The sequence below is a fragment of the Dermacentor variabilis genome, chromosome 2 (genome assembly GCF_050947875.1).
Source record: "Dermacentor variabilis isolate Ectoservices chromosome 2, ASM5094787v1, whole genome shotgun sequence".
NCBI classification, from domain to species: domain Eukaryota; kingdom Metazoa; phylum Arthropoda; class Arachnida; order Ixodida; family Ixodidae; genus Dermacentor; species Dermacentor variabilis.
The window spans coordinates 101,843,996-101,863,904 of record NC_134569.1 but is presented as its reverse complement, the minus strand read 5'-3'; the positions used below and the strand labels follow the sequence as shown (position 1 = coordinate 101,863,904).

Sequence of the window (19,909 nt, the reverse complement as noted above, 5' to 3'; positions counted from 1 at the left end):
TTTGCTTTGCATTATTGCATTTAGATTACTCTGTTCATATATGGAAGCTTCTCTTTTTTCGGGGGAGGGGGGGGGGGTTAACAACGGTACCCGTCGCTTACGCATTGAATTACACCACAGATGTAATGGGCCCTGCTCCACCTCTCACTTGGTCTTAGAGGCTATCGAAGCGTTATGCAACCTCTCCTTTCACGCCGATCGTACTCGCTCAATGCTGCCTTTATGAACCGTGCGCAGGCAGCATAGCAGCATAGCATATCGTCAGTCTTTCCTTCTCACCTGCTGGTGTAGAATTCTTGCGAAGCATAGTGCAACTTTCACGACGCGCTGCTTTTGCACAATATTGAACTTGGTCAAATTAAGTGTTGTACTGGCCGCCTATATATGATGAACCATTTCTTAATCGTGGGGCCTTGTGGAGACATGAGTAACCGGGCTCCGTCACGGCTCTGAAGGATTTCTCCGAAATACAGCGTATATCGAAGTCGATTGGATATTTCCGATGGCCGACGTTTCGTATAGTTCGAACCAAAGCACCACACGCCTCCCTCAATATATGTACTTTTTTTTCCAGCGGCCACTGAGACGTGAACCTCTGAAACACTTAAGGCATATTTAGCTGGTCGTTTCAGAGTGCTTGGCCGCTCTACAAAAGTCGCGAAGAACAGCTTTATAACTGTTTGACGATAATAAGTGGGTCTAGCAGTAACAATCTGGCTTAATCATTACGATTGCATCCTGTTTATGCTAGCATAAGTACTTAACGATAGTCCTACACGATATTTAGCACTGCCTATGCATTCAGAAGTGACTATACGTTCGTAAAATACCCCATTGCATTCTGCGCTTTATGAACGCAATGAAATTTATTAGCAATGAAATCACGTGCGTCTCAGAAAATTTATCTGCAGGAAAAGAAGGTGCCCATTCAAGTTAAATATTACTACAGTAAAACGCAACTTGACATTTAAAACAAAGTGAGTTCGCTCGTCCACAGCATATCTTGTCTCGGTGCAGCGTACACCGTCAATAAAGACAGAACCACTTTTCGCCTGGCGTTCATCCCTTGGTTAATGATTCCTTTTTAATAGAAGTCATTACGTCTTTTGAAAAGTGTGTGCAGCTGGGGCACTCGGCATGTACAGCCTATTGCAAAAATCTTAAGACCAGCCGGCCGCTGCTGGCGACGACCGGTTTGCCTTCATTTTTCGTGAACGGTGCTGCAGTATAGTTCTCAGAAAAACTAAGTAAGCGCTTACGTACTATGTGTCATATTTGGCATGATTTCTTCTTTTTTTTTCGTCGCTATGTTGAATATTAACAGAACCAATGGGTGTGCGGAGACAGCTGGAAGATGTACGCCGTCCACACAGCATACTTCACTGGGTCCATAGTCTCCTATTTACTGTCTGGATTCCTTGCCGACAGGTGAGATATCGGCGCGCCCAAACAGGTTGCTTAAATAGATTGCTTGCATAACGTTTTGATGATATCCAAGAGGGTTAAAACTTTCTTCGGAACTTTTCGAACACCATTTTATGAAGCAATTTTATGACTATGTGATGTTTTCTTCTTTCTATATTTTACTGATTCCAGAATAGGCAGGAAGAAGACAGTAATCCTAGTCATGCTCATCGGAGCCACCGGAAACTTGCTGGGGACATTCTTTCCCACTTTCACAACTTTCCCGATTTGGAGGTTTCTGACGTCTATGGGATCTGACACTGTATGCACCACCATTTACGTCATCGGTAAGACGGTCATGTGGTTGTTTGAAGAGATGGCAGAGGGGAGTAATCTGTTTAATTAGACTAGGACGCCACCGCAACTGCCTAATATGTTGCGGACATCTTTACATAGAAGAATGAATGCCTAAGAGAAAGACGCTGTACTTTGCGCTGAGTATCCAGCAGATTTACCCGTATGGCTACAATTGTATAACTTGTCGTTTCGACAGCAGTGAGAAATGCGACGCAATAGGAAGATGGGTAGAACGCCATTGTCTCCTGACGGCTTTCATTAGCATTTCCACTTAGAGCTTTTCTGCTTGGTCACTTGTACAACAGTTTGCTCTCTTTGGTGTTGCTGAATCCACATACAAGGTGTCGCACTGCCTGGGAACACCGGCTTATTACGGCGCAAAGCGGCCTAGATAAATGTGTTGAGGCGTAAGAACAGGCGGATGAACTTACATTTTCCACGGATTTATTGAATGCCTGTCATGTCCGCTGCGTGCAATTTTCACCTGGAACGAATGCTATGACACGACTATATAGATAAGATGATTATTTGCAAAGTGCAATGTACAGCGCTAAAGAAATGATGCGCTAACAGCAACGAACGCCTTTTACGAGTAACTATTCTAGACGTGAGCTTATGTTTTGAAGTCTTTAGGCTGCTGTTATAAGTGGAGGAGAACCTGGAAACGAAACGACGTATTAGAGTAGTTTCTGCATTGTTCGCGTTTCGATTATTAAGTGCTGTACTTACCGGGGAACTACAAGACTCGTTTATCTAACATTAGCACATGTGTGTCCTTATTCTAGTTCTTTATCTTGATGAGGAACCATGGGGATGAGAGAAACTGCGTGTACGAAAGGGATCACAAAGCCGTCGTCCCAACATATCGGTTCGGGAAACTTTCTTGCTGCATCCTTCTTCTTCTGTCTTTATACCATCCTGTGCCCCGCTACAGCCCTGGAGTACACGGTGAAGGAGCGGCGGACGCTCGTCGCCTTCCTGTGGGCTATCAACTGGTCCGTGCTGGCCACTGCGCTGCCTTGGTACACTTATCTCATTCAGAGCTGGAGGGGCCTCCTTATCACCAACACCGCTGTCGACGCTGTCCTGCTTCTGTCCCTCTGGTGGGTGCCATTCGGACGGATTTTATTGGCCGTAAAAAGGCTGTTACACTTTGCGTGATCGAGTGTACAGCTCACTGATACACAGCATGGCACGCCGTTGAGTAAACATGTTATTCACGCCCGCCGCTGAGAATGCAAAAGCACCTTCTGGGTCCCCTTGTCCCCGCTAGGTAATCTTGGAGGCTTTGAAAGTCTGACTTAGAACTTGGGCTTTATACCGCACATTCGCAGGACGAATGTCAACCGGCAGATTTGTCAGCGTCGTGGCGATCTAACAGGCCGTGGACCGTATTCACAGAAAGCTAGCTCTAGCGTTGAAGCTGCTCGTAAGAAAAAAAAAAATCCTGGCTCTCCCGTAATCCAGAGTAGATGTGAGCATGAAATGCTTGAAGCCGGCGAGGCAGATTTGTCGGGGATGGTACTATAGCCACAATCTTAAAGTGGGTGTAGCGCATGTTCGTAACGGCACACACCACCACACCCCACCGCACCACAGCGCACCACGCTATACTGGGCACTGGTCCACGTGGACGCAGTAGTTTCCTGTCACAGACAGAACCTCATTGCGAATCTCGTCTCGGTCAAACAGCCATTCGCGGCGCTCCGGACGCTGCCGACGCGCCGCAGAACTCACGGACCGCTGGCGTTGAAAACAGCGCTCAGTGCCGAAAGGTGACACTGAAGTGTATATCCCCTGTATCTTCCTTTTGAACGTCACTATTGGAAATGACAAATTAAACTTCAGCGTACTAGGAGTTCCAGATTGAACGATATCGTAAACAAACATTAGAAAGAACTCGGAAGTAATGTTTTTTAAAGCTTGTTTGGGAAGTAGCTAGCGCATTAGCGTATGCAATGCGGTCTTGTCTGGTTACCAGGATGATATTATTTGTTCATTTTGCTTATTTATTTATACATACTGCAACCCTAAGAGGGTTATCGCAGGGGTTGGGTACAAAATGAAGAGTGCCACACACACAGCAAAAGGGGGTACTCAAGTCAAGGGTACAAGACACACAGCAAAGCATTAGTGAAGAAAATATGAGAAAGAAAAAAAATGATCTCAATACATACATATACGCATATAAACAGGGTATATAATACATGGTCCTAGGAATCATGGGCGTGAACCAGTGATTGCTTTAACAAAGTTATGAGGTGTAAGTTTTCGTATGTTAGGGGGAAGTTGGTTCCACAATTCAATAAATTGGGGAAAGAAAAACTATATTTGAATTTTTCAGTGCGGGCGTACAGGAGTGCTATATTTAGAGGGTGAAAATTCCGTGAGTTAGACGCTTTAGCGAACTTAATGTATTCCACTGATGAGCAATGTTCACAGTTGACAGTGGTGTAAAACAGGTTAAGACTTTCTACATTGCGCCGCTCTACTAGCAAAGAGAGGTTCAAGCACGAAAGGTTAGAAGAGGGGGAGAAGTCCTTATCGCAACGCCGGTATATAAATCTAATAGCTCTTTTTGTTTTTGACGGATTGAAGTTTTTTTATGTCGAATTTCAGGTATGGATTCTAAATCGCGCACCCGTAATCCATGATGGGCCGCACTAGGGTTATATAAGTGAGCAATTTTATGTGCGTGTTCTTTTTTTTGTTTTTTTTTGGGGGGGGGGGCGGTGGCTAAGCGCAGAGAACGCTTTAGGTAACCTAGACGTGCTAGAGCTTTAGAATAGGTTGCTTCAATATGTTTGGACCAGGATAAATCGTGTGTGAATAGAATGCCAGGATACTTATATTTTCAGAAACGTTTTCTAGACGAATAACATTGAAACAATAAGGAAAACACAGATGTGTAGTACTCGTTACACCAAGTGTAAAAGTAGGAAAATGCTCTATTGAGAATGGCGTGATCTTCATGACTGGTAATTGTGTGATAGATAACGCATTCATCGGCGTAAAAACGGAATTTAGTTGGTAGCACGTTCTTAGGTAGGTCGTTAATTTATGTACAGGAGGAAGAGAAGCGACCCTAAAACAGAACCCTGCAGAACACCAGAGGTAACGGCCACCGTAGGTGATTTTGCAAAATCTAAACATACGTATTGCAACCTACCTCAGAGAAAACTAGAGATCCAGGTAACTAGGCTAGGATTACTTAAAATACTATTTAGTTTATGCAGGAGCTTGGAATGTACAATTGTATCAAAAGCTTTGGAGAAGTCTACAAATATGGCATCAATTTGAAGGTCTAGGTCAAGTTCGTGGCAGATGTCATGAGCAAATTCAGGTGTTTGCGTAGTGGTGCTGAGGCTACTGCGATATCCATGGTGGAAGACTGTTAAAGTATTAAATATTATGGGCCTCAAGAAACTCAATAATATGTTTGTAGACAACATGTTCTAAATGTTTACTGCAACTAGAGGCTAATGAAATCGGTCTGTAGTTGCATAGGTCTTGTTTATTCCCAGACTTGTACAAAGGAATAATTTTCCCAACTTTCCATGCTGGTGGAACGCTACTCGTTTTCAAGGATTTATTAAATATCACTGTAAGAAACCTGCTAGACCAGGGAATATACCGTATGAGAAAGGAATTGTGAATGTTATTGTGAATGAATTGTGAATTGTGAAAATTGATGATAGTCTGGTCGTCAGCGTGTGTAAAGTCATAAAAAGTGCGAAGCACAAATTTAGCTATCTCTTTTTGTTGTCGCAACTTGCCTGGATTTTCTCGTTTGAATGCCCGGATAACGGCCTTGGCTTTTGGCTCAACGTCACTTGAAGGTCGCCGACAACGGGCACTAAAAGCATTTCATGCTTTAAAAAATGTAGTCAATCGTAACGTTGGATATATCATTAGCGGAAGCGGCTATAAACAATGACAAAAAAAGCACTTAGGAAAGGAGCACTGTGAATTCGGCACCATGGACCCATAGAAGTCATGAGGTTTTGATTTTGGTAGTGATCAGTCCTGTTGAGAGAAGGACACTACCTGCAGACCGAAACATATCCGGGCAAGCGCAGATTGCAATTTCGTGTTTCCGCGAATTCGGTCCTTCTCCGCTTTTATAGTGCTCGCAAAGTGACAGAAATTTCACCTTGTCTCCGCCCATCGTGCTCCCCGTTCGTCGCCCAACGCATAGGGTAACAACGTGGACGGGACACGATGATTGTGCGGTTACCTCCTTTTCCTTACGACTGATATACTTTGTAGCATCTTATTTTTTTTTTGCGATGCACGTGCCGAAATTGGGTAATTTCAAATTTTGAGTTCTCTTTCGTAGGATTTCCCAAAAAGGGCTAATTGTCATCCTGAAAGAGCCTAGAGTTTCCTCAATAGAATTAGCTCAGGGCCAACTCGGATTTCCCTGTTCAAATACACGTACAGCAATGCGTTCATGAAAAAAAAAATCGCTTCATCAGTTTGAATCATACTGTTGCCTTTGAAAAATATAGTTGAATTTTAGTGACTCAAGGAAGAATTTCAACCACATTAGCGATGGGTAAAATTCACCCCCCTGGCCCTGGCTTTGGCGAACCTGCGCGAAGCTCGAGCCTTGACTTTTGCTTCGTCCAACCTGGTCTGCACATGCCACCGGTGGCTACTCTAGGGAGAGAGAGATGCAAATGAGAGAAAGGCAAGGAGGTTAACTAGAGTTAAAACCTCTAGTTTGCTACCCTGTACTAGGGGAAGGAAAAGGGGAAGCAAAGACGGAAAGAAGAGCGTGACAAAAATAAAAGCATGACAAAGAAAATGGCTACTCTAGGAAGGAGAATTTCAATGTAGGACCTGGAATGTTCTGCAAAAAAATTCTAAATTGTGGTAAGTTTCAAGAAAATTGAAGCACGGAGTTTACAAATCCGTAATTATGCACCAAAACAGACATCGTAGTTTTGTAATGTGCATCTGTAAGAGTATCAGAAGCGGATAAATTTGATACACTAATTTACCGCCTACGCGAAATCGCTACGATAATTATGAGGTTTCTCTCGTACTCTCTGATTCGTGCTATACTTCAGAACGGTACAATAAGAAATACATCAATTTTGACTGACTTAGACCTCTTACGTGCATGCACACACTTTTGGTATCGTTTTTTTACTGCTGAGTTACAGAGTTGTCAACTTGATACTTGGGAATTCTTCTGTTTTCTCACTTTGCAATTTCCAGCAACTTGTATAAAAACGGTGCCAGCTTAAATACAATATCCACTTCCCACATTCACTAGATTTTACCTCCTTTCTTTAAAGCCACAAACCTCATCAAATTCAATGCAGTGGTTGCAGAGAAAAAAACTAATTTTCCGTTCCCATGTATTTAGAAGACGAGCCTTCGAGCTAAAGCTTCCTCTTTTCCTGTAAACATTCCTCTTCAACTTATTCAGTGTTTCTCTTTAGTGTCTCTGTAAGGATTCCTTTAACGTGGCTGTAGCCCTCAAAACTCAATACGCCGAGCCCCAACACTCTGAACCACGCCAACACTGCAGACGCTGGCACAAGAGCAAACTCACATTCACTCACTCCTTTTACTTGTTTGAGAACCATCTTGAAATAACACGCAACGGTACGGCACAACAGAAAGGAAGGCGAACACAGGCGCAAACTAACAACTGCTTTTATTGAAGCCAAACCCATAGTTATGTATACCTACAAGCTACGCAGACGCTCCGTTACAAGGAAAAATAGGAAAATTCGTTCTCATGTCAAAAATATCAGCTAGCCTAGCATTCAACATTCTGAAAACTGACTTGTTTGCTTTCTTTATTACCAACAGTATCTGCATGACAGTAAGCACGAGTACATTCAAGGATTATTTAGTCCCCTTGCACGTGCCTCACTCGCTTGCACACTCCCTTTGCCTTTCTGCTTGCACCAACAAAATAGGTGGCTTCCAGAGTCTTCTGGATGGCTGCTCTCCGTTGGCAAGAAGAAGAAGGCCCTCCAGACGTTTCAGAAAATTGCCCGATTCAACGGGAAGGAAGTCAGCGAGGAGCGCCTCAACGAACTATTACAGGTACAAGCTTCTTTTCAGAGTATTTTGTGGTGTTATATCTACATGAGTGATTAAAGGCCGCACTCAATTCGAAAGCAATTTGCTGCTCCTACGACAACACTGAATCGCACCCTCCCCCCCCCCCTCAGCCTCTTCGGAAGGGTAACTGAAACAACAATTGAAGGGCAACTGAAACAACATTTTACACACGTTTAATTTACTGAATATTCGGTTTCTTTTAAAAAGTCAACAAACTAGCGCGATTTCTCCGGCTCTCCCCCATCTACTGCGACAGCAGCAATATATGCTCTTGCCGCGGACGCCACGATCTATTGAACCACTTCTTAGCGACACACACATCCAATGGTCATTGTCCGATAAAGTATTGCCGGCTGTGGACACCAAAACGCATGCATAGACGTCGAAACCTTTAGTATCTGTATGGTACACGGGGGTGTCGGTTTGGGCGTTTCGTTATTCCATGAAGTTTTCTTGAATTAGCGAGACTAACAATGAGTAAAGGCCAGAAGAAGAAACAGAAAACAGGGGATCGCCTCCATGTCTACTGCTTTTTCTTTTGTGTCTTGTTTCCTTCACTCATTCACAGTAGAGCTAAGCTCTGCACGGTTCACCTGGGGTTCTTTAACGTTTACCTAAATCTAAGTACTTTTTTTTTTGCCTTTCGTCCCCATCGAAACGCCGCGTTCAAACCCGGGACCTCAATCTCTGCAGTGCAACGCGATAGCTACTAAGGTATACCGCGGTGGGTGCCATATGGCGAGGGTGAAGTTGACAACTGCGGGGAATGACTTGACGACGAGCGCTTGAGGACAACGGCGTAATGTAAAGAATGAACGGACGCGCGCAGCGAACCATGTTTCCCATTTATAGCTGCTGTCGCAGTGAAATGGTCGGCGGATTTCGAAGGTTGCTGTGAAGCGGCGAACACTAGTTTTAATTTCGGTGGTACAATATGTGTGTCACAAGCTATTAAAATGCCTTGCAAAGTGAGACAGTATATGTGTTATGCTTGCTCATGACGACGCTGTTCGAAGGTGCCGGCTTCAACTGATCTCCGACCCGCTTCTTAATTAAGTGATACGCTCACGAGATCTACTGTTGGCGGAATCGTCTAATTTCTGCCGTCTATTACTAAAGGAATAGTGTGATAAAATGCTTGTTTCTCTACTTATATTCTTTTATGAGCAGACATGCGTCCAATAACCCCTGAATGAAAGTGAAGGTTATCTCAACGTCACAAATAACTAATAATAGAATTGTTAATTCTTATTAGTAATTGCTTTACTTCAAAACGAGTGGCATTCGGTCTATAGCTAGCCAAGCGGCGTTGGGCTGCGCTCAGTGCCCCTTTAAAATGTCGTGAAGTTTGATTTAAAATTAAAACAGTATTTGTCTGACTGACAGTGGCCAACATTATAGCCCTCGCTCAACGATATGTGTTCAACTCGGCTCGTTCGTGCGTGTCATCAGGGCTAAAAACTGCTTCAAAGATGTCAGAACGCGGCTTACTTGGCAGCCAAAACAAGCCAGCTACGTCCTTGTGTTGCATGGCATCGCCTCTGCGACGCAGACTCGCTGCAACGCGGTATATATTGTTAAACGGTACGAAACTGCCTGCACACTCGGGTATGCATGAATTTAGTTCACAACTGAAGTTCCATATGTGTCAGTTCACCTCATGATAATCTACCGGATAAAGAGGTGGCCTATAGGTAGCTGTGTCTCTGTCTCTGTCTGCGTATTCGCTGCACCTTCCTTCCTTTTTTTCTAGTAACTACATTTTCAAATATTTATTTTCTGTTTCATAAACACGTAGCGGGAATAAACTATGGGAGATAAGGTATCCTCCTTACCGGATAGATAATTCAAGGCACTTTTGTTTTCCTGTATGATACTTGGTCATAAACGCATGCTTGTGCGATAAAGAGAGCCTTCCTAGCTGAGTTCAGGCAGGCTTCATGGCTATCGCGGTGCACATTGATGGCACTTTTATGTTGACTGCTAAGATTGAGAGAAGTTACAACTTTGCTGGCATATTTATCCACTCAGGACCCAGCGTCCAAAGATGCGCAGGGCAACGACCAAAAACAGAAGACCGGATTCTGGAAGACAACGGTCGCAGTGGTCACGTATCCCAGGCTACGCAAGATAGTCATTCTATCGTATCTTGGTTGGTAAGTGCGTTACTCTACTTTGTCATGTTCGTGTTATCTTTACGGGGGAGTTTATGGATGCAGTTAGACTGCATCCGCTGCACACACTTAGTTTCAGAACCAAGTTTACATTCTAAAGATATCCTTGCGTTTTATTCATCAGTAACCTCCCACTCGGACGCCACAGCACTTAGTGAGATATACTGACGATGCCGCGCTACTAGTCACTGGGCATAACCTATTTTGTATGAACTGCAGAGCTTAGCTAAAATTGATCCTGCCAAAGGGCCACACTGGTTTTCGGGAAACAGAACAGCGTTAGAGAGACAGATAAACGGGGTGGGAAAGGCAAGGAGGTTAACCGAATGAGATTCTGGTTCGCTACCCTGCACTAGGGGAAGAGGAAAAAGGAAAGACAGAAAAAACAGCGGAGACAAAGAGCAAATCATTGGGAAAAATGTAGGGAAAGTCGCGAACGTCCATGAGAATTACAGTCTCTCCAATAGGCCACTCGAACGTAAAAATTTCAAGAGTGCCTTCACTCTCTTTTGGTGTGACGACTGTACAGGTCGCCGTTCCAGGACTGTCCGCTCCGAAAACGACAGGTCGTCAAAACGCGCCAGCACGGTCGCGAGTCACTGCCTGTGTGCTCTGTATCGGGGACAACGACAAAGAACAACGTTGAATATCTCAAAAACAAAGCATATCGTACTTTCCGGCTCAGTCGGTTTCTAAGCAGCTCCATTTCCCTATCCATCCAATTCAATCGACCAGCTTGGTTCACATATATATTTTGGTGTTGTGCTGGACTCTGCTCGACATTACAAGGCTAATATTTCCCATATGTGCACGAATTAAGTAGCGCGTGCTACGCCCTCTTGAAAGCCAGAAGCCAATTTTCTTTGAGCAGGCTTAAAGTTGAATGCCATTTTTTTTCTTTTACAGTCAGAAGTCTTATGGCATGCAGATAAATGTCCAGGAACTTTGGACATTGCCCCTTCGACAATCTCTTGAACTTCAGCGCAATACACTCGCGTAACTCAACGGCAAGAAGCTTTAAAAGCTTACATTTCAAAAGATCGGCCGAGTTTGAACAATTTGCAAAAAGCAACGTCGAGAAGGTTCTTTTATTAGAACACGTATTTACGGCACTTAGTCGACGCTTAGTGCTGCGTTATAACAGCGTTTTGGTCCTGACCAATGGACTGGTATAACGCAGCACTAAGCGCCGACTAAGTGTCGAAAATTCTTATGTTTTTAGAAGGAAGCGCCCTGTGCACATTGCTAATAAAAACTTGTTGAAACTAGGCTCATCTCATGAGATATGATTTTTGAAACTGCTGCCCATTGAGTTACGCTGGTGTGTTATGGTGAAGTTCAGCAGATTACCGAAAGGGCAATGTCCAAAATCCCTTGCTTTGACATGGGGATTTAGAGACGCAGCTTCTTTGAATCCAGTCATAGTTCACAGAAAAGAGCCCACCACATCATTACACACTCTAAACAGCATGAAAGAGCGGATGCCACTTTACGAATGTTAAACCTCACGCCTTTTTTTCCATGCGCGCTACATTAAGATTGCCTGTGCAGTGAACAGATACCTCACCTGCCCTTCATCCTAAATTATTCAGCCAGCTCGACAGAATCGGCATTAGTATAACCTGCGGTTTAATTTCCCGGGAATTTCAAAGTATTACAAGAATTCACAGGAAAAAGGTATTCCGAAACTAAACTACAGAGCACCTTATTTATGATGTGAAAATAGACTTGTGTTTTACCCTTGTCATTATTTTCTCTCGGCCAGATATATATATATATATATATATATATATATATATATATATATATATATATATATATATATAGATATATATATATCTTCATTGTAGCTAGTGCTTAATTCTCTTTATCTGTGTGTGTTGCATCCGTATGATTTAGTTTAATATTATTCATCTAGCACTTTTTCGTTTATGTGCTGTTGAGTATGTGTGGAATATGACCACGCTTTTTAATGCATGTATATATTGCTGTACCCACGTACAGATCGCCGTACTTTGCCGGAGATTCATTCATGGGCCAATGCCTAGCCTACGGTTGCCAACTCTCAAGTGAACAGAGTCGGGATGAGGGAGAGAGAAGGGGGAGGTGCAAGCGGGGGAGCGGCTGGTGCAGACTGACCCTCTCAGTGCCAGAAGCCGCCAGTCTGTACGCGCAACAAAGTTGCACAGTTTGTTTAGTCCTACCATGTCGCGATTTACGTCTACAAAGGTGCTGTAGTTACCTAGCTAACATACCTAATCCTACAGATAGAGGTACGCTGAATTGACAGGCCCTACAGCAAAACTATAACCACGACAAAGGGGAAACCGCTTTTATGCAAACTAAGACAAAAGAGAAGAACACACAGCCAAGTTGTCACTTATTAAAAAAAGTAAATTTGGTTTATTGACTATATATAATAGCAAAAGAAAACCAAAGTCGGGCCATTCGACCGCCCAGACTGGGTCATGTCGAAACTCGGGACTCGTACTCAAAAGTCGAGACGGTCCCGCTAGAGCCAGAATGGTTGGCAACCCTAATGTAGTCATGGCGGTTAACCCTTTCAGACTCTGTGATTCCGTTTGGAAACAGTTCATTTAGTTGCCTTTGCAAGTTTAGAAAAATATATTCTACACTATAAAACTACTTTAACATTTCTAGGCTTTTATTTTCATATGCTGAGAAAGCTATACACGCAAGTCAAGTTACGACGTCTGCGTAACTCAACGAAATGTCAACTTGGGAAAGTTCTCACAGCGCATTCTTCATGAATATCGTGTCAGAAACAACTTTGTGAATTATTTCTTTTCGGCACATTTATACTTATTCAGTTAAATCGACAACGCAAAGTTTAGCATGTAAGAAACAAACACGCCTACTTTTTATAAAGATGTTCTGTTTGTATGATTCTACTCAAAATTAGTGGGACCTCCTGGGCTTCTGCAGTACGTGTACCTCTGTGGATATCAATGGCGAGCACAAGCTACTTTCCTGGAAAAGGAGGAGAAACGCGACTTCTCTGTTCTTATCGTGACCCAACCTGTCAGAGAAGCACGTAGAATGCTCATATGACCAGAGGAAAATTAGATTACAGAAAGAAAAGTATGCTGACAACCACGCCTGACAATTTTGTTTTTGTAACATACATTGATTATTATTATTATTATTATTATTATTATTATTATTATTATGATTATTATTATTATTATTATTATTATTAGTATTATTATTATGAAGTGTAAGGTCAAGGTCAGCGCGTCGGAATCGAAATCCCCCAAATCGCAAGCACTCCACCGGCCGCCATCTATAGGCAGAAAAACGTCAAAAGGGGAAAGCATTGCGCAGAAGATACGGTGATAGAAGCCACGCTAATCTAGATTTCATACAAAACACTAGGCCGCAGAGTCATGTAAAGTTGTGTCGTCTGTGCCCTGCTTTGTGAGGATATGGTGTTCTTATAACGTTGCTTCAAGACAAACCTGTCCTCTGCTGTGTGCAGACACCCAGCACTTATGTGAAGACGACTGAAAAGAGGAAATAGCAATTTTTCTTAATTAGAGTGTTATCCGGTGTCTTCAAACTTTCGCCATAGAAATTATACTGGAGTCTTCCGACAGTTCTTCGTACTGTTGCTGTCATAACGATAACAGAGGAAGCTCCAGTAGAGATCGTAAATGGTTTCATGTAGATGGCAACAGTATCTATATAGAGCTAGCCACAGATGCCTGTCTGGTGTCTCCAAGTCCCACGTCTGAAGTCTCCTTTGGCGCCACATACATTCGATGATCTCGTTCGCGCAGCTTCATCGTGTGCCTGTGCTACAACTCGAACGCTCTCGGCCTGGGCCGACTCGGGCTCAACCTGTACGCCATCTACTCGATCGCCATCGCCTTCGAGATGCCCGTCAACATCCTGTGCATCACGGCGCTGGACATCCTGGGCCGGCGTTGGCCCAACGCTGGGTTCATGCTGCTCGGAGGAGCCGTGTGCCTGCTCATGGCCATCGTGCGAACTGGTACGACTATACCAGGTGGTTTTCTTAAGCTGCGCCAACTTTTCTTAAAAAATTGGCTGCGGCAGATAGCGCAATTGAAGTAAATTACACGATGAGGTAGCCATTACTTCGATGAGAAATCAAAATGCATAATTGAATATTTCACGCAATTACACTATTTAGCTTTTTTAATTAGTTACATTAACGCGCATATATCAATATACGAAATATAGCCGGTGAGTATACTTGCTCAGGGCTACACGAGTTTTGAGATATTAAATTTTAATGTGCTGGAAGAAATGCATTGGTATTCCAGTTGCTTTTGTGCTTAAGTGCATAAGATAGCGTTTTCATAGAAAAGTAAGTGGAACAGTGCATTTTTATCGTAAGTTTGACGGCGCGTATCTGGAAACGGGTGCCACCTTCAGAATTGGGCCCAAGTCAATATACCTTGCAAACTCACTAGGTACAATTCGTAGATTCAAATAAGTGCCGTAAGGTAATTTATTAAACAGTCAAATATAGTAATTATGTTAATTACTCAATTAGGCATCTTGACTTCTCGTAGAAGTAATGGCCGCCTCAACGGGCAATTTAGCTCCGAAATTGAAATCGTGCTATCTGTCACAAGCAATGTTTAAAAATTTGGCGCAGATAAAGAAAACACCCTATAGGCACGCTTGCTTCAGACAGATAGAGTATAAACATAACAGGCGCGTATTACACTTGCAGGGCTTTCGTCGCGTAGAAGGCTTATGCATAATACGTAGATTGCGACAATATTCCATGCTGCAACCATCATCCTTCCTATCCCACGTGCTTTCCAGTTTTTACTGGTTATTCTAGGGACTGACAATAGTTTCAGTTTTATCTATTTTCTCTTCAAACATAGAAAGCTGTAGGTGCAGTCTTAAGCCTTTGTAGAGTTAACTTTGCTGTAAGGGGCACAACATCCCTCAGAGTATAGTCGAGCACCTATTTATGTTTATACAAACACATCAAGCCGTTAGGTTTATTTCTGACGTGGCGCGACAATATTGCGACTCTTCTTTTCAGTGGGACTCTGATTGAGTGACATGCAATTTTCAAGCCTTTGTGGGTGTATACTCTATATTCAGGTTGGAGATAAACTGGGAGTGGTGCTTCCCCTACGTCTTCAATTCGCCCAGCGAAATCCTTGCGTTCCTTGCTCTCTGGTGATTAAGACATCGTCATCTCCTCAATTCTTTGCCACATTCGGTATCTGTGTCTGCCTCTCAGGGCGCTGAAGCTTGGCTCTAGTCTTGTGCGACAAAGCGCATGAAAACCTGATGCCAGCCTAAAGTTGAAAGAGAACTAGCAGGGCCATTGGGCAGCGGGTGGCTATGAAAGCAAGACGGATCTTCCATTAATCGGGGCACCAATCGGGACGTCACTTTAGACATGTGTCTAACTGACTAGTCAAGGTTCGCTACCAATGTCAAAGGCTACGCCTTTTGGTACGAATCTTGTCATAGCAGCAAGTATCCTTGGTGTATGCTGTGAACATTTTATTTTACATAGTCATGCATGGAAAACACGAGAAAGGCGGGAGATGGAAATTCAAGACGATGAGAAAAACGAAAACAAGGTAAAAGCGGGAGCCAATGTTTCAACAAGTGGACTTGTCTTCTTCAAGGCCAAAAAGACAAGTCCACTTGTCGAAACGTTGGCTCTCGCTTTTACCTTTTACCTTGTTCTGCTCGTAGTCACACATGAACACACTAATCACACCTGCGCGTGATTTTGTATACGCTTGCACCACGGAGTCTTCGCATTTGTTCTGACTGTGGACTGTACCCCTCAAAGTAAACACAATGGTAATAGAAGAAACAGCAACGTTTCTTGGCATGCACTCTTGAATTTCGGGGCGCACATTTCAAACGCGCGAAGGTCCTAACGTTAGCCTCCTCCTCTCTACGTGACAGAGAACCAGACCTGGACGTTGGTGATGGGCGTCATCTCGATGATGTCTTTCGCTGGAGGCTACAACATCACATTCCAAACGTCGTCGGAGCTGTATCCCACCGTGATCCGCGGTCGCATTCTCTTCCTTCAGCGCCTCGTGGGCGACATCGGCAGCCTCCTTGGGGCGCAAGTCGCGTCCTTGGTAAGCGTTCTGCGCTTCCCTTTCTGGCATACAGACTTACGCCTGCCTGCATTACACAGTACGTCACCGCGTTTCAAACGGTTATTTAGCTTTAAATTTTCAGGCCTGCCTCAAATAAGTTGCCATTTCGTTCGGGCGTGTCCCAACCAGACCTTCGTTATAAACATTACGCCCACTCGGATATAGCAGAAAGGGACAGCGAAAGCTAATCTAAATAACATTCAGGACATTTTTGCAGTTGCAGGTGGCTCACTGTATTCAACGAAAGATGATTGTGGCAGAATACTCGGCTAGTCGTGAAATTGCAACACAAATGATTGCCTCGTCAAGGGGAAGTCCAGAACCATAGCTCTATATAGTCATGATTCTTTCACGCAAACTCACGAGACTCTCAGATACTAGCATCTGTGAGTCCTAGGACACGTGGGCCCGTTGTAAGCGTAACGTGAAATATAGAGACAGTCGGATGCACAGCGTCACAGTCTCACATTTACCACAACTTAGGGGAATACGGTGTGCACACTCCCGATTAGCAAAATAACTCAAATTGTGTCACTCCCGTGTCCACTGCAGACCGAGTACGACAAGTACCTGCCCATGATGGTGATGGGTGTGTTGAGCCTGATCGCCGGCGTGCTGCTCTTCTGCCTACCCGAGACCCTCAACCAGGCGCTGCCTCAGAGCATCGAAGACAGCGAGAACTTCGCCCTGGGACAGTCCTTCTGCTTCTGCCCGCTCGTGTCCGCGCGAAGGAACCGCCGCAGGGCACGCCAGGCAGAAGCAAATGGGATGGTGCGATACGGTTCTTCGCTTCCTTCCAGAACTAATAAACAGACAAACGAGCAAAGGAAGCGGCAAGCAAAGAAATAAGTTAACGAACAACTAAACAAGCATCGCTGTTGTCTTTCGCAACTTTAGCCTGTTGCTATTTGTTTGACTTATCGTTGCGTTCGGGAAGCATTCATCGAAGGCAACATAGTATACCCTGTCCGTGGCCTTGGTTTTTAAAGATGGTAAGGGAAAGGCAAATGGTTCTGCACTAAAGAATAAAAAAACACGGCTCACGGATTATTGCTATGTATGTAGAAGACACACAGTAGGAAAGGAAAACTATTCTTTAGTTCAATAATATGCTTTTATGATTTGGTGGTTTAACACGAAGCACTGACATGCAGAGACCGAGAACAGTCTCAGAAGAAGGAAATAACGAACTTGATTGCACCAGACACCGGCCCTTTTAAAAGGGGATGCTTATCTAATACATCCAAATCCATCTATGCAGACAACATTTACGAGTCAGACTACACTGCAGGCCACATTGTTTATCTTTGCTCAAAGGGTCGCTCAGCTACATTCTTATTCTCTACGCAGCAATAGGTAAACGTTGGCGGCGTATGATTAACGCCCCCTGTCAAAGGGTTAGACCTTACCTCCGCAGCATGTCTGACGACATTGTCACATTATTGAAAACGTGAGACAAAAAGAAAAGGAGAAAAAAGGATGTGCTGATCAACCATATTGGTGCAGGAACTTACAACGAACTTGTATCACGGCAGCTTTATCGTGCTTGTATTATCCCGCCCTTATGATTCTTGTTCGTATACTTCGCACGACGGAGCACAGATGGCGCTCGTAATATTAAAACGAGTGAAGCAGCTTGAACTGAGGCCACGAAGCTCGAAGTCTTGCGACTACCATTTGAGCAAGAAATTGATGACACCAAACGTCAGCTTGTAATTCACAACGATCGAACCCTAATGTTCCTACTAAAGAACACACGCTTCTATGTACAATGAGCGGCTTTGCGCTCTTTAACGTTGTCATCACGCTGAGAGACCATATGACTATTGGCGATCGTCAAGCGCGCCGTCTTAATGATACCGGTGCTTGTTCGCAAGATATGTGGTGGTGTGCCCGCAATTTGGGAAAAAAAACAGCGTGCACGACTATCGTCTCATAATGGGCCGACACGTCGCACATAACGAGCTCTAGTTGCCTGAAATCACGAAAATGCCATTTTTATCAAACAGAAAGAATGAAAGAAAAAGAAAAGACAGAAAGAAACAATGAACATGTTCTCTTGATAGTGGCGTAGATAAAGTGGGTTTCGTTTGCGTCCCGAACCTGCAGAACGATGCGTGTCAGTAAACGAAGTCTGCACCGCGGTATTGTCACATGCTTCATGGACTTTCATGTAAAAATACGTCCCATGCGCTGCGCTCTCGATGGTGCAACGTCGTGGACTGTAGTAAATTAACGAACCGTGACTTAGCAATGAAATTTGCTACATCGTAAAAATGCAATACGATGTATACTAATGACCCTTGCAATGATCATTAAATCATGTGCGTTGCCTCACACTGCTTCTCTTTTTTTATTTGTCTCTTCCTCCAGGAGGCGAAATCCTCACCCAACAACAGCGTTTTGCAAGCACGCTTGTGAAGTTCTCTAGGCAACGAAGACGTCTGGGCCAGCAGGAGTGAAACAGGCGCCAAAGAATAGCCAGAACATGTGCCCGCGTTCCGAGTCTTCACCGCTCGACGACGTCAGGGTGTGCTTTAATTTAGGACAAGTGCCAACTGACCAAAGATGACCGCTAAGAATAACTGAAGGTATCCTGAAATTAGGTTCTTCTTCTTTCCGGATGTTTCACCGGAAGGTAGTTTTTTTTTCTTTTTTTTTCTTTGATTGGCGGAAATCGTAAGCCGTCACTCACTTCGGCAGCGCTGTTTGTGTGGCAGAACCCAGGATTGGGTGAAACGGAACACATTCCGATCACAGGTGCAGAGTCGAGAAAAAAATTGACAAGAAATCTGCGCCGTCGCCACACGTATGTCTAGCCGAGCATAGCTGGCATTGCGAATGCTGCCACGGGCTGACCTTGCTTGAATGATAAAGGTTGCTGCGAAAATAGAAGACGCAAGAAGCGGTTACACATCGCTGAAAAGGTTCTTCAGAACTATTTTACTTCTACCAAACACGAATCCGCTCGCACGTGTAACAACTGGTGTGCTTTCTCAAGGAACCGTTGTTTACGACGGAAAGAATGAGCACACGAGTGAAATGCAAGGGGACCAGACACGCTGCGAGCACGTCACATCAGGGACTCATCAGGCCGCGAGTGAAAGCACCTTGACAAGGCCACACATTCGTCTCTCTTTCTTCCTCGTCGCTGTTCGGCTGATCGCCGGTTGGCAGCGTCTGATGACGCGCGTCGTGGTTTCTTGCGACTCGGCACAAACGTCACGAAGCTGCTGCGACGCGCATGTCTTCGTCATCGTGCTGAATCGTACAGCTCTCAGCTGCAGCCTTCTAAAAGAATGTTGTGCCAAATGTTTTGTGACTACAAGCAAACCCGCACCTTTGAAACAATGGGCTCGTTTCTTATTAGCCATTGGTGCAGTGAGAAAGAAAGAAAAATGGCTGTGGTCACGCCAACGTTCCTAACGTGCAACCTATCTTTGGTGGTGTTACTTAGAAATCGCACTCAAAAAAGAACAATAGCCTTTTCTCTTTCTTTTTTTTTCTTTTTGTTTAAGCCAAAAAGTACTGAACGAGGAGCAGATGGGATACTTAGTATGTGCTGGAAATGTTTATGTCTCGAGAATGTTCAAGAAGCATTAAGTGTAAACCCGGCTTGGAAGACATTTATTCTTTCTAGCGTGAATTTGACCTTTTCCTGTCGTCTTGCTCTGGTTTCTTGATACTGTTCGCGTATCCGTTTGTGAATTTTATTACATAAAATGCCTTTTTAATGACTCTTTA

The 19,909-nt window shown here is 44.0% G+C and overlaps 1 protein-coding gene across 1 annotated transcript in view; it reads left to right on the top strand.

Moving 5' to 3' along the window:
* Positions 1 to 19,909, top strand: part of LOC142572416 (organic anion transporter 3-like) — a 45,819-nt gene extending 25,910 nt beyond the window's left edge. The window contains exons 4-12 of the mRNA XM_075681508.1: positions 1,325 to 1,428; positions 1,597 to 1,751; positions 2,696 to 2,864; positions 7,701 to 7,830; positions 9,880 to 10,004; positions 13,823 to 14,037; positions 15,963 to 16,144; positions 16,718 to 16,936; positions 18,539 to 19,909. Of these exons, the coding sequence (XP_075537623.1) occupies positions 1,325 to 1,428; positions 1,597 to 1,751; positions 2,696 to 2,864; positions 7,701 to 7,830; positions 9,880 to 10,004; positions 13,823 to 14,037; positions 15,963 to 16,144; positions 16,718 to 16,936; positions 18,539 to 18,586 (1,347 nt within the window). The 3' untranslated portion in view covers positions 18,587 to 19,909. The remainder of the gene's footprint in view (positions 1 to 1,324; positions 1,429 to 1,596; positions 1,752 to 2,695; positions 2,865 to 7,700; positions 7,831 to 9,879; positions 10,005 to 13,822; positions 14,038 to 15,962; positions 16,145 to 16,717; positions 16,937 to 18,538) is intronic.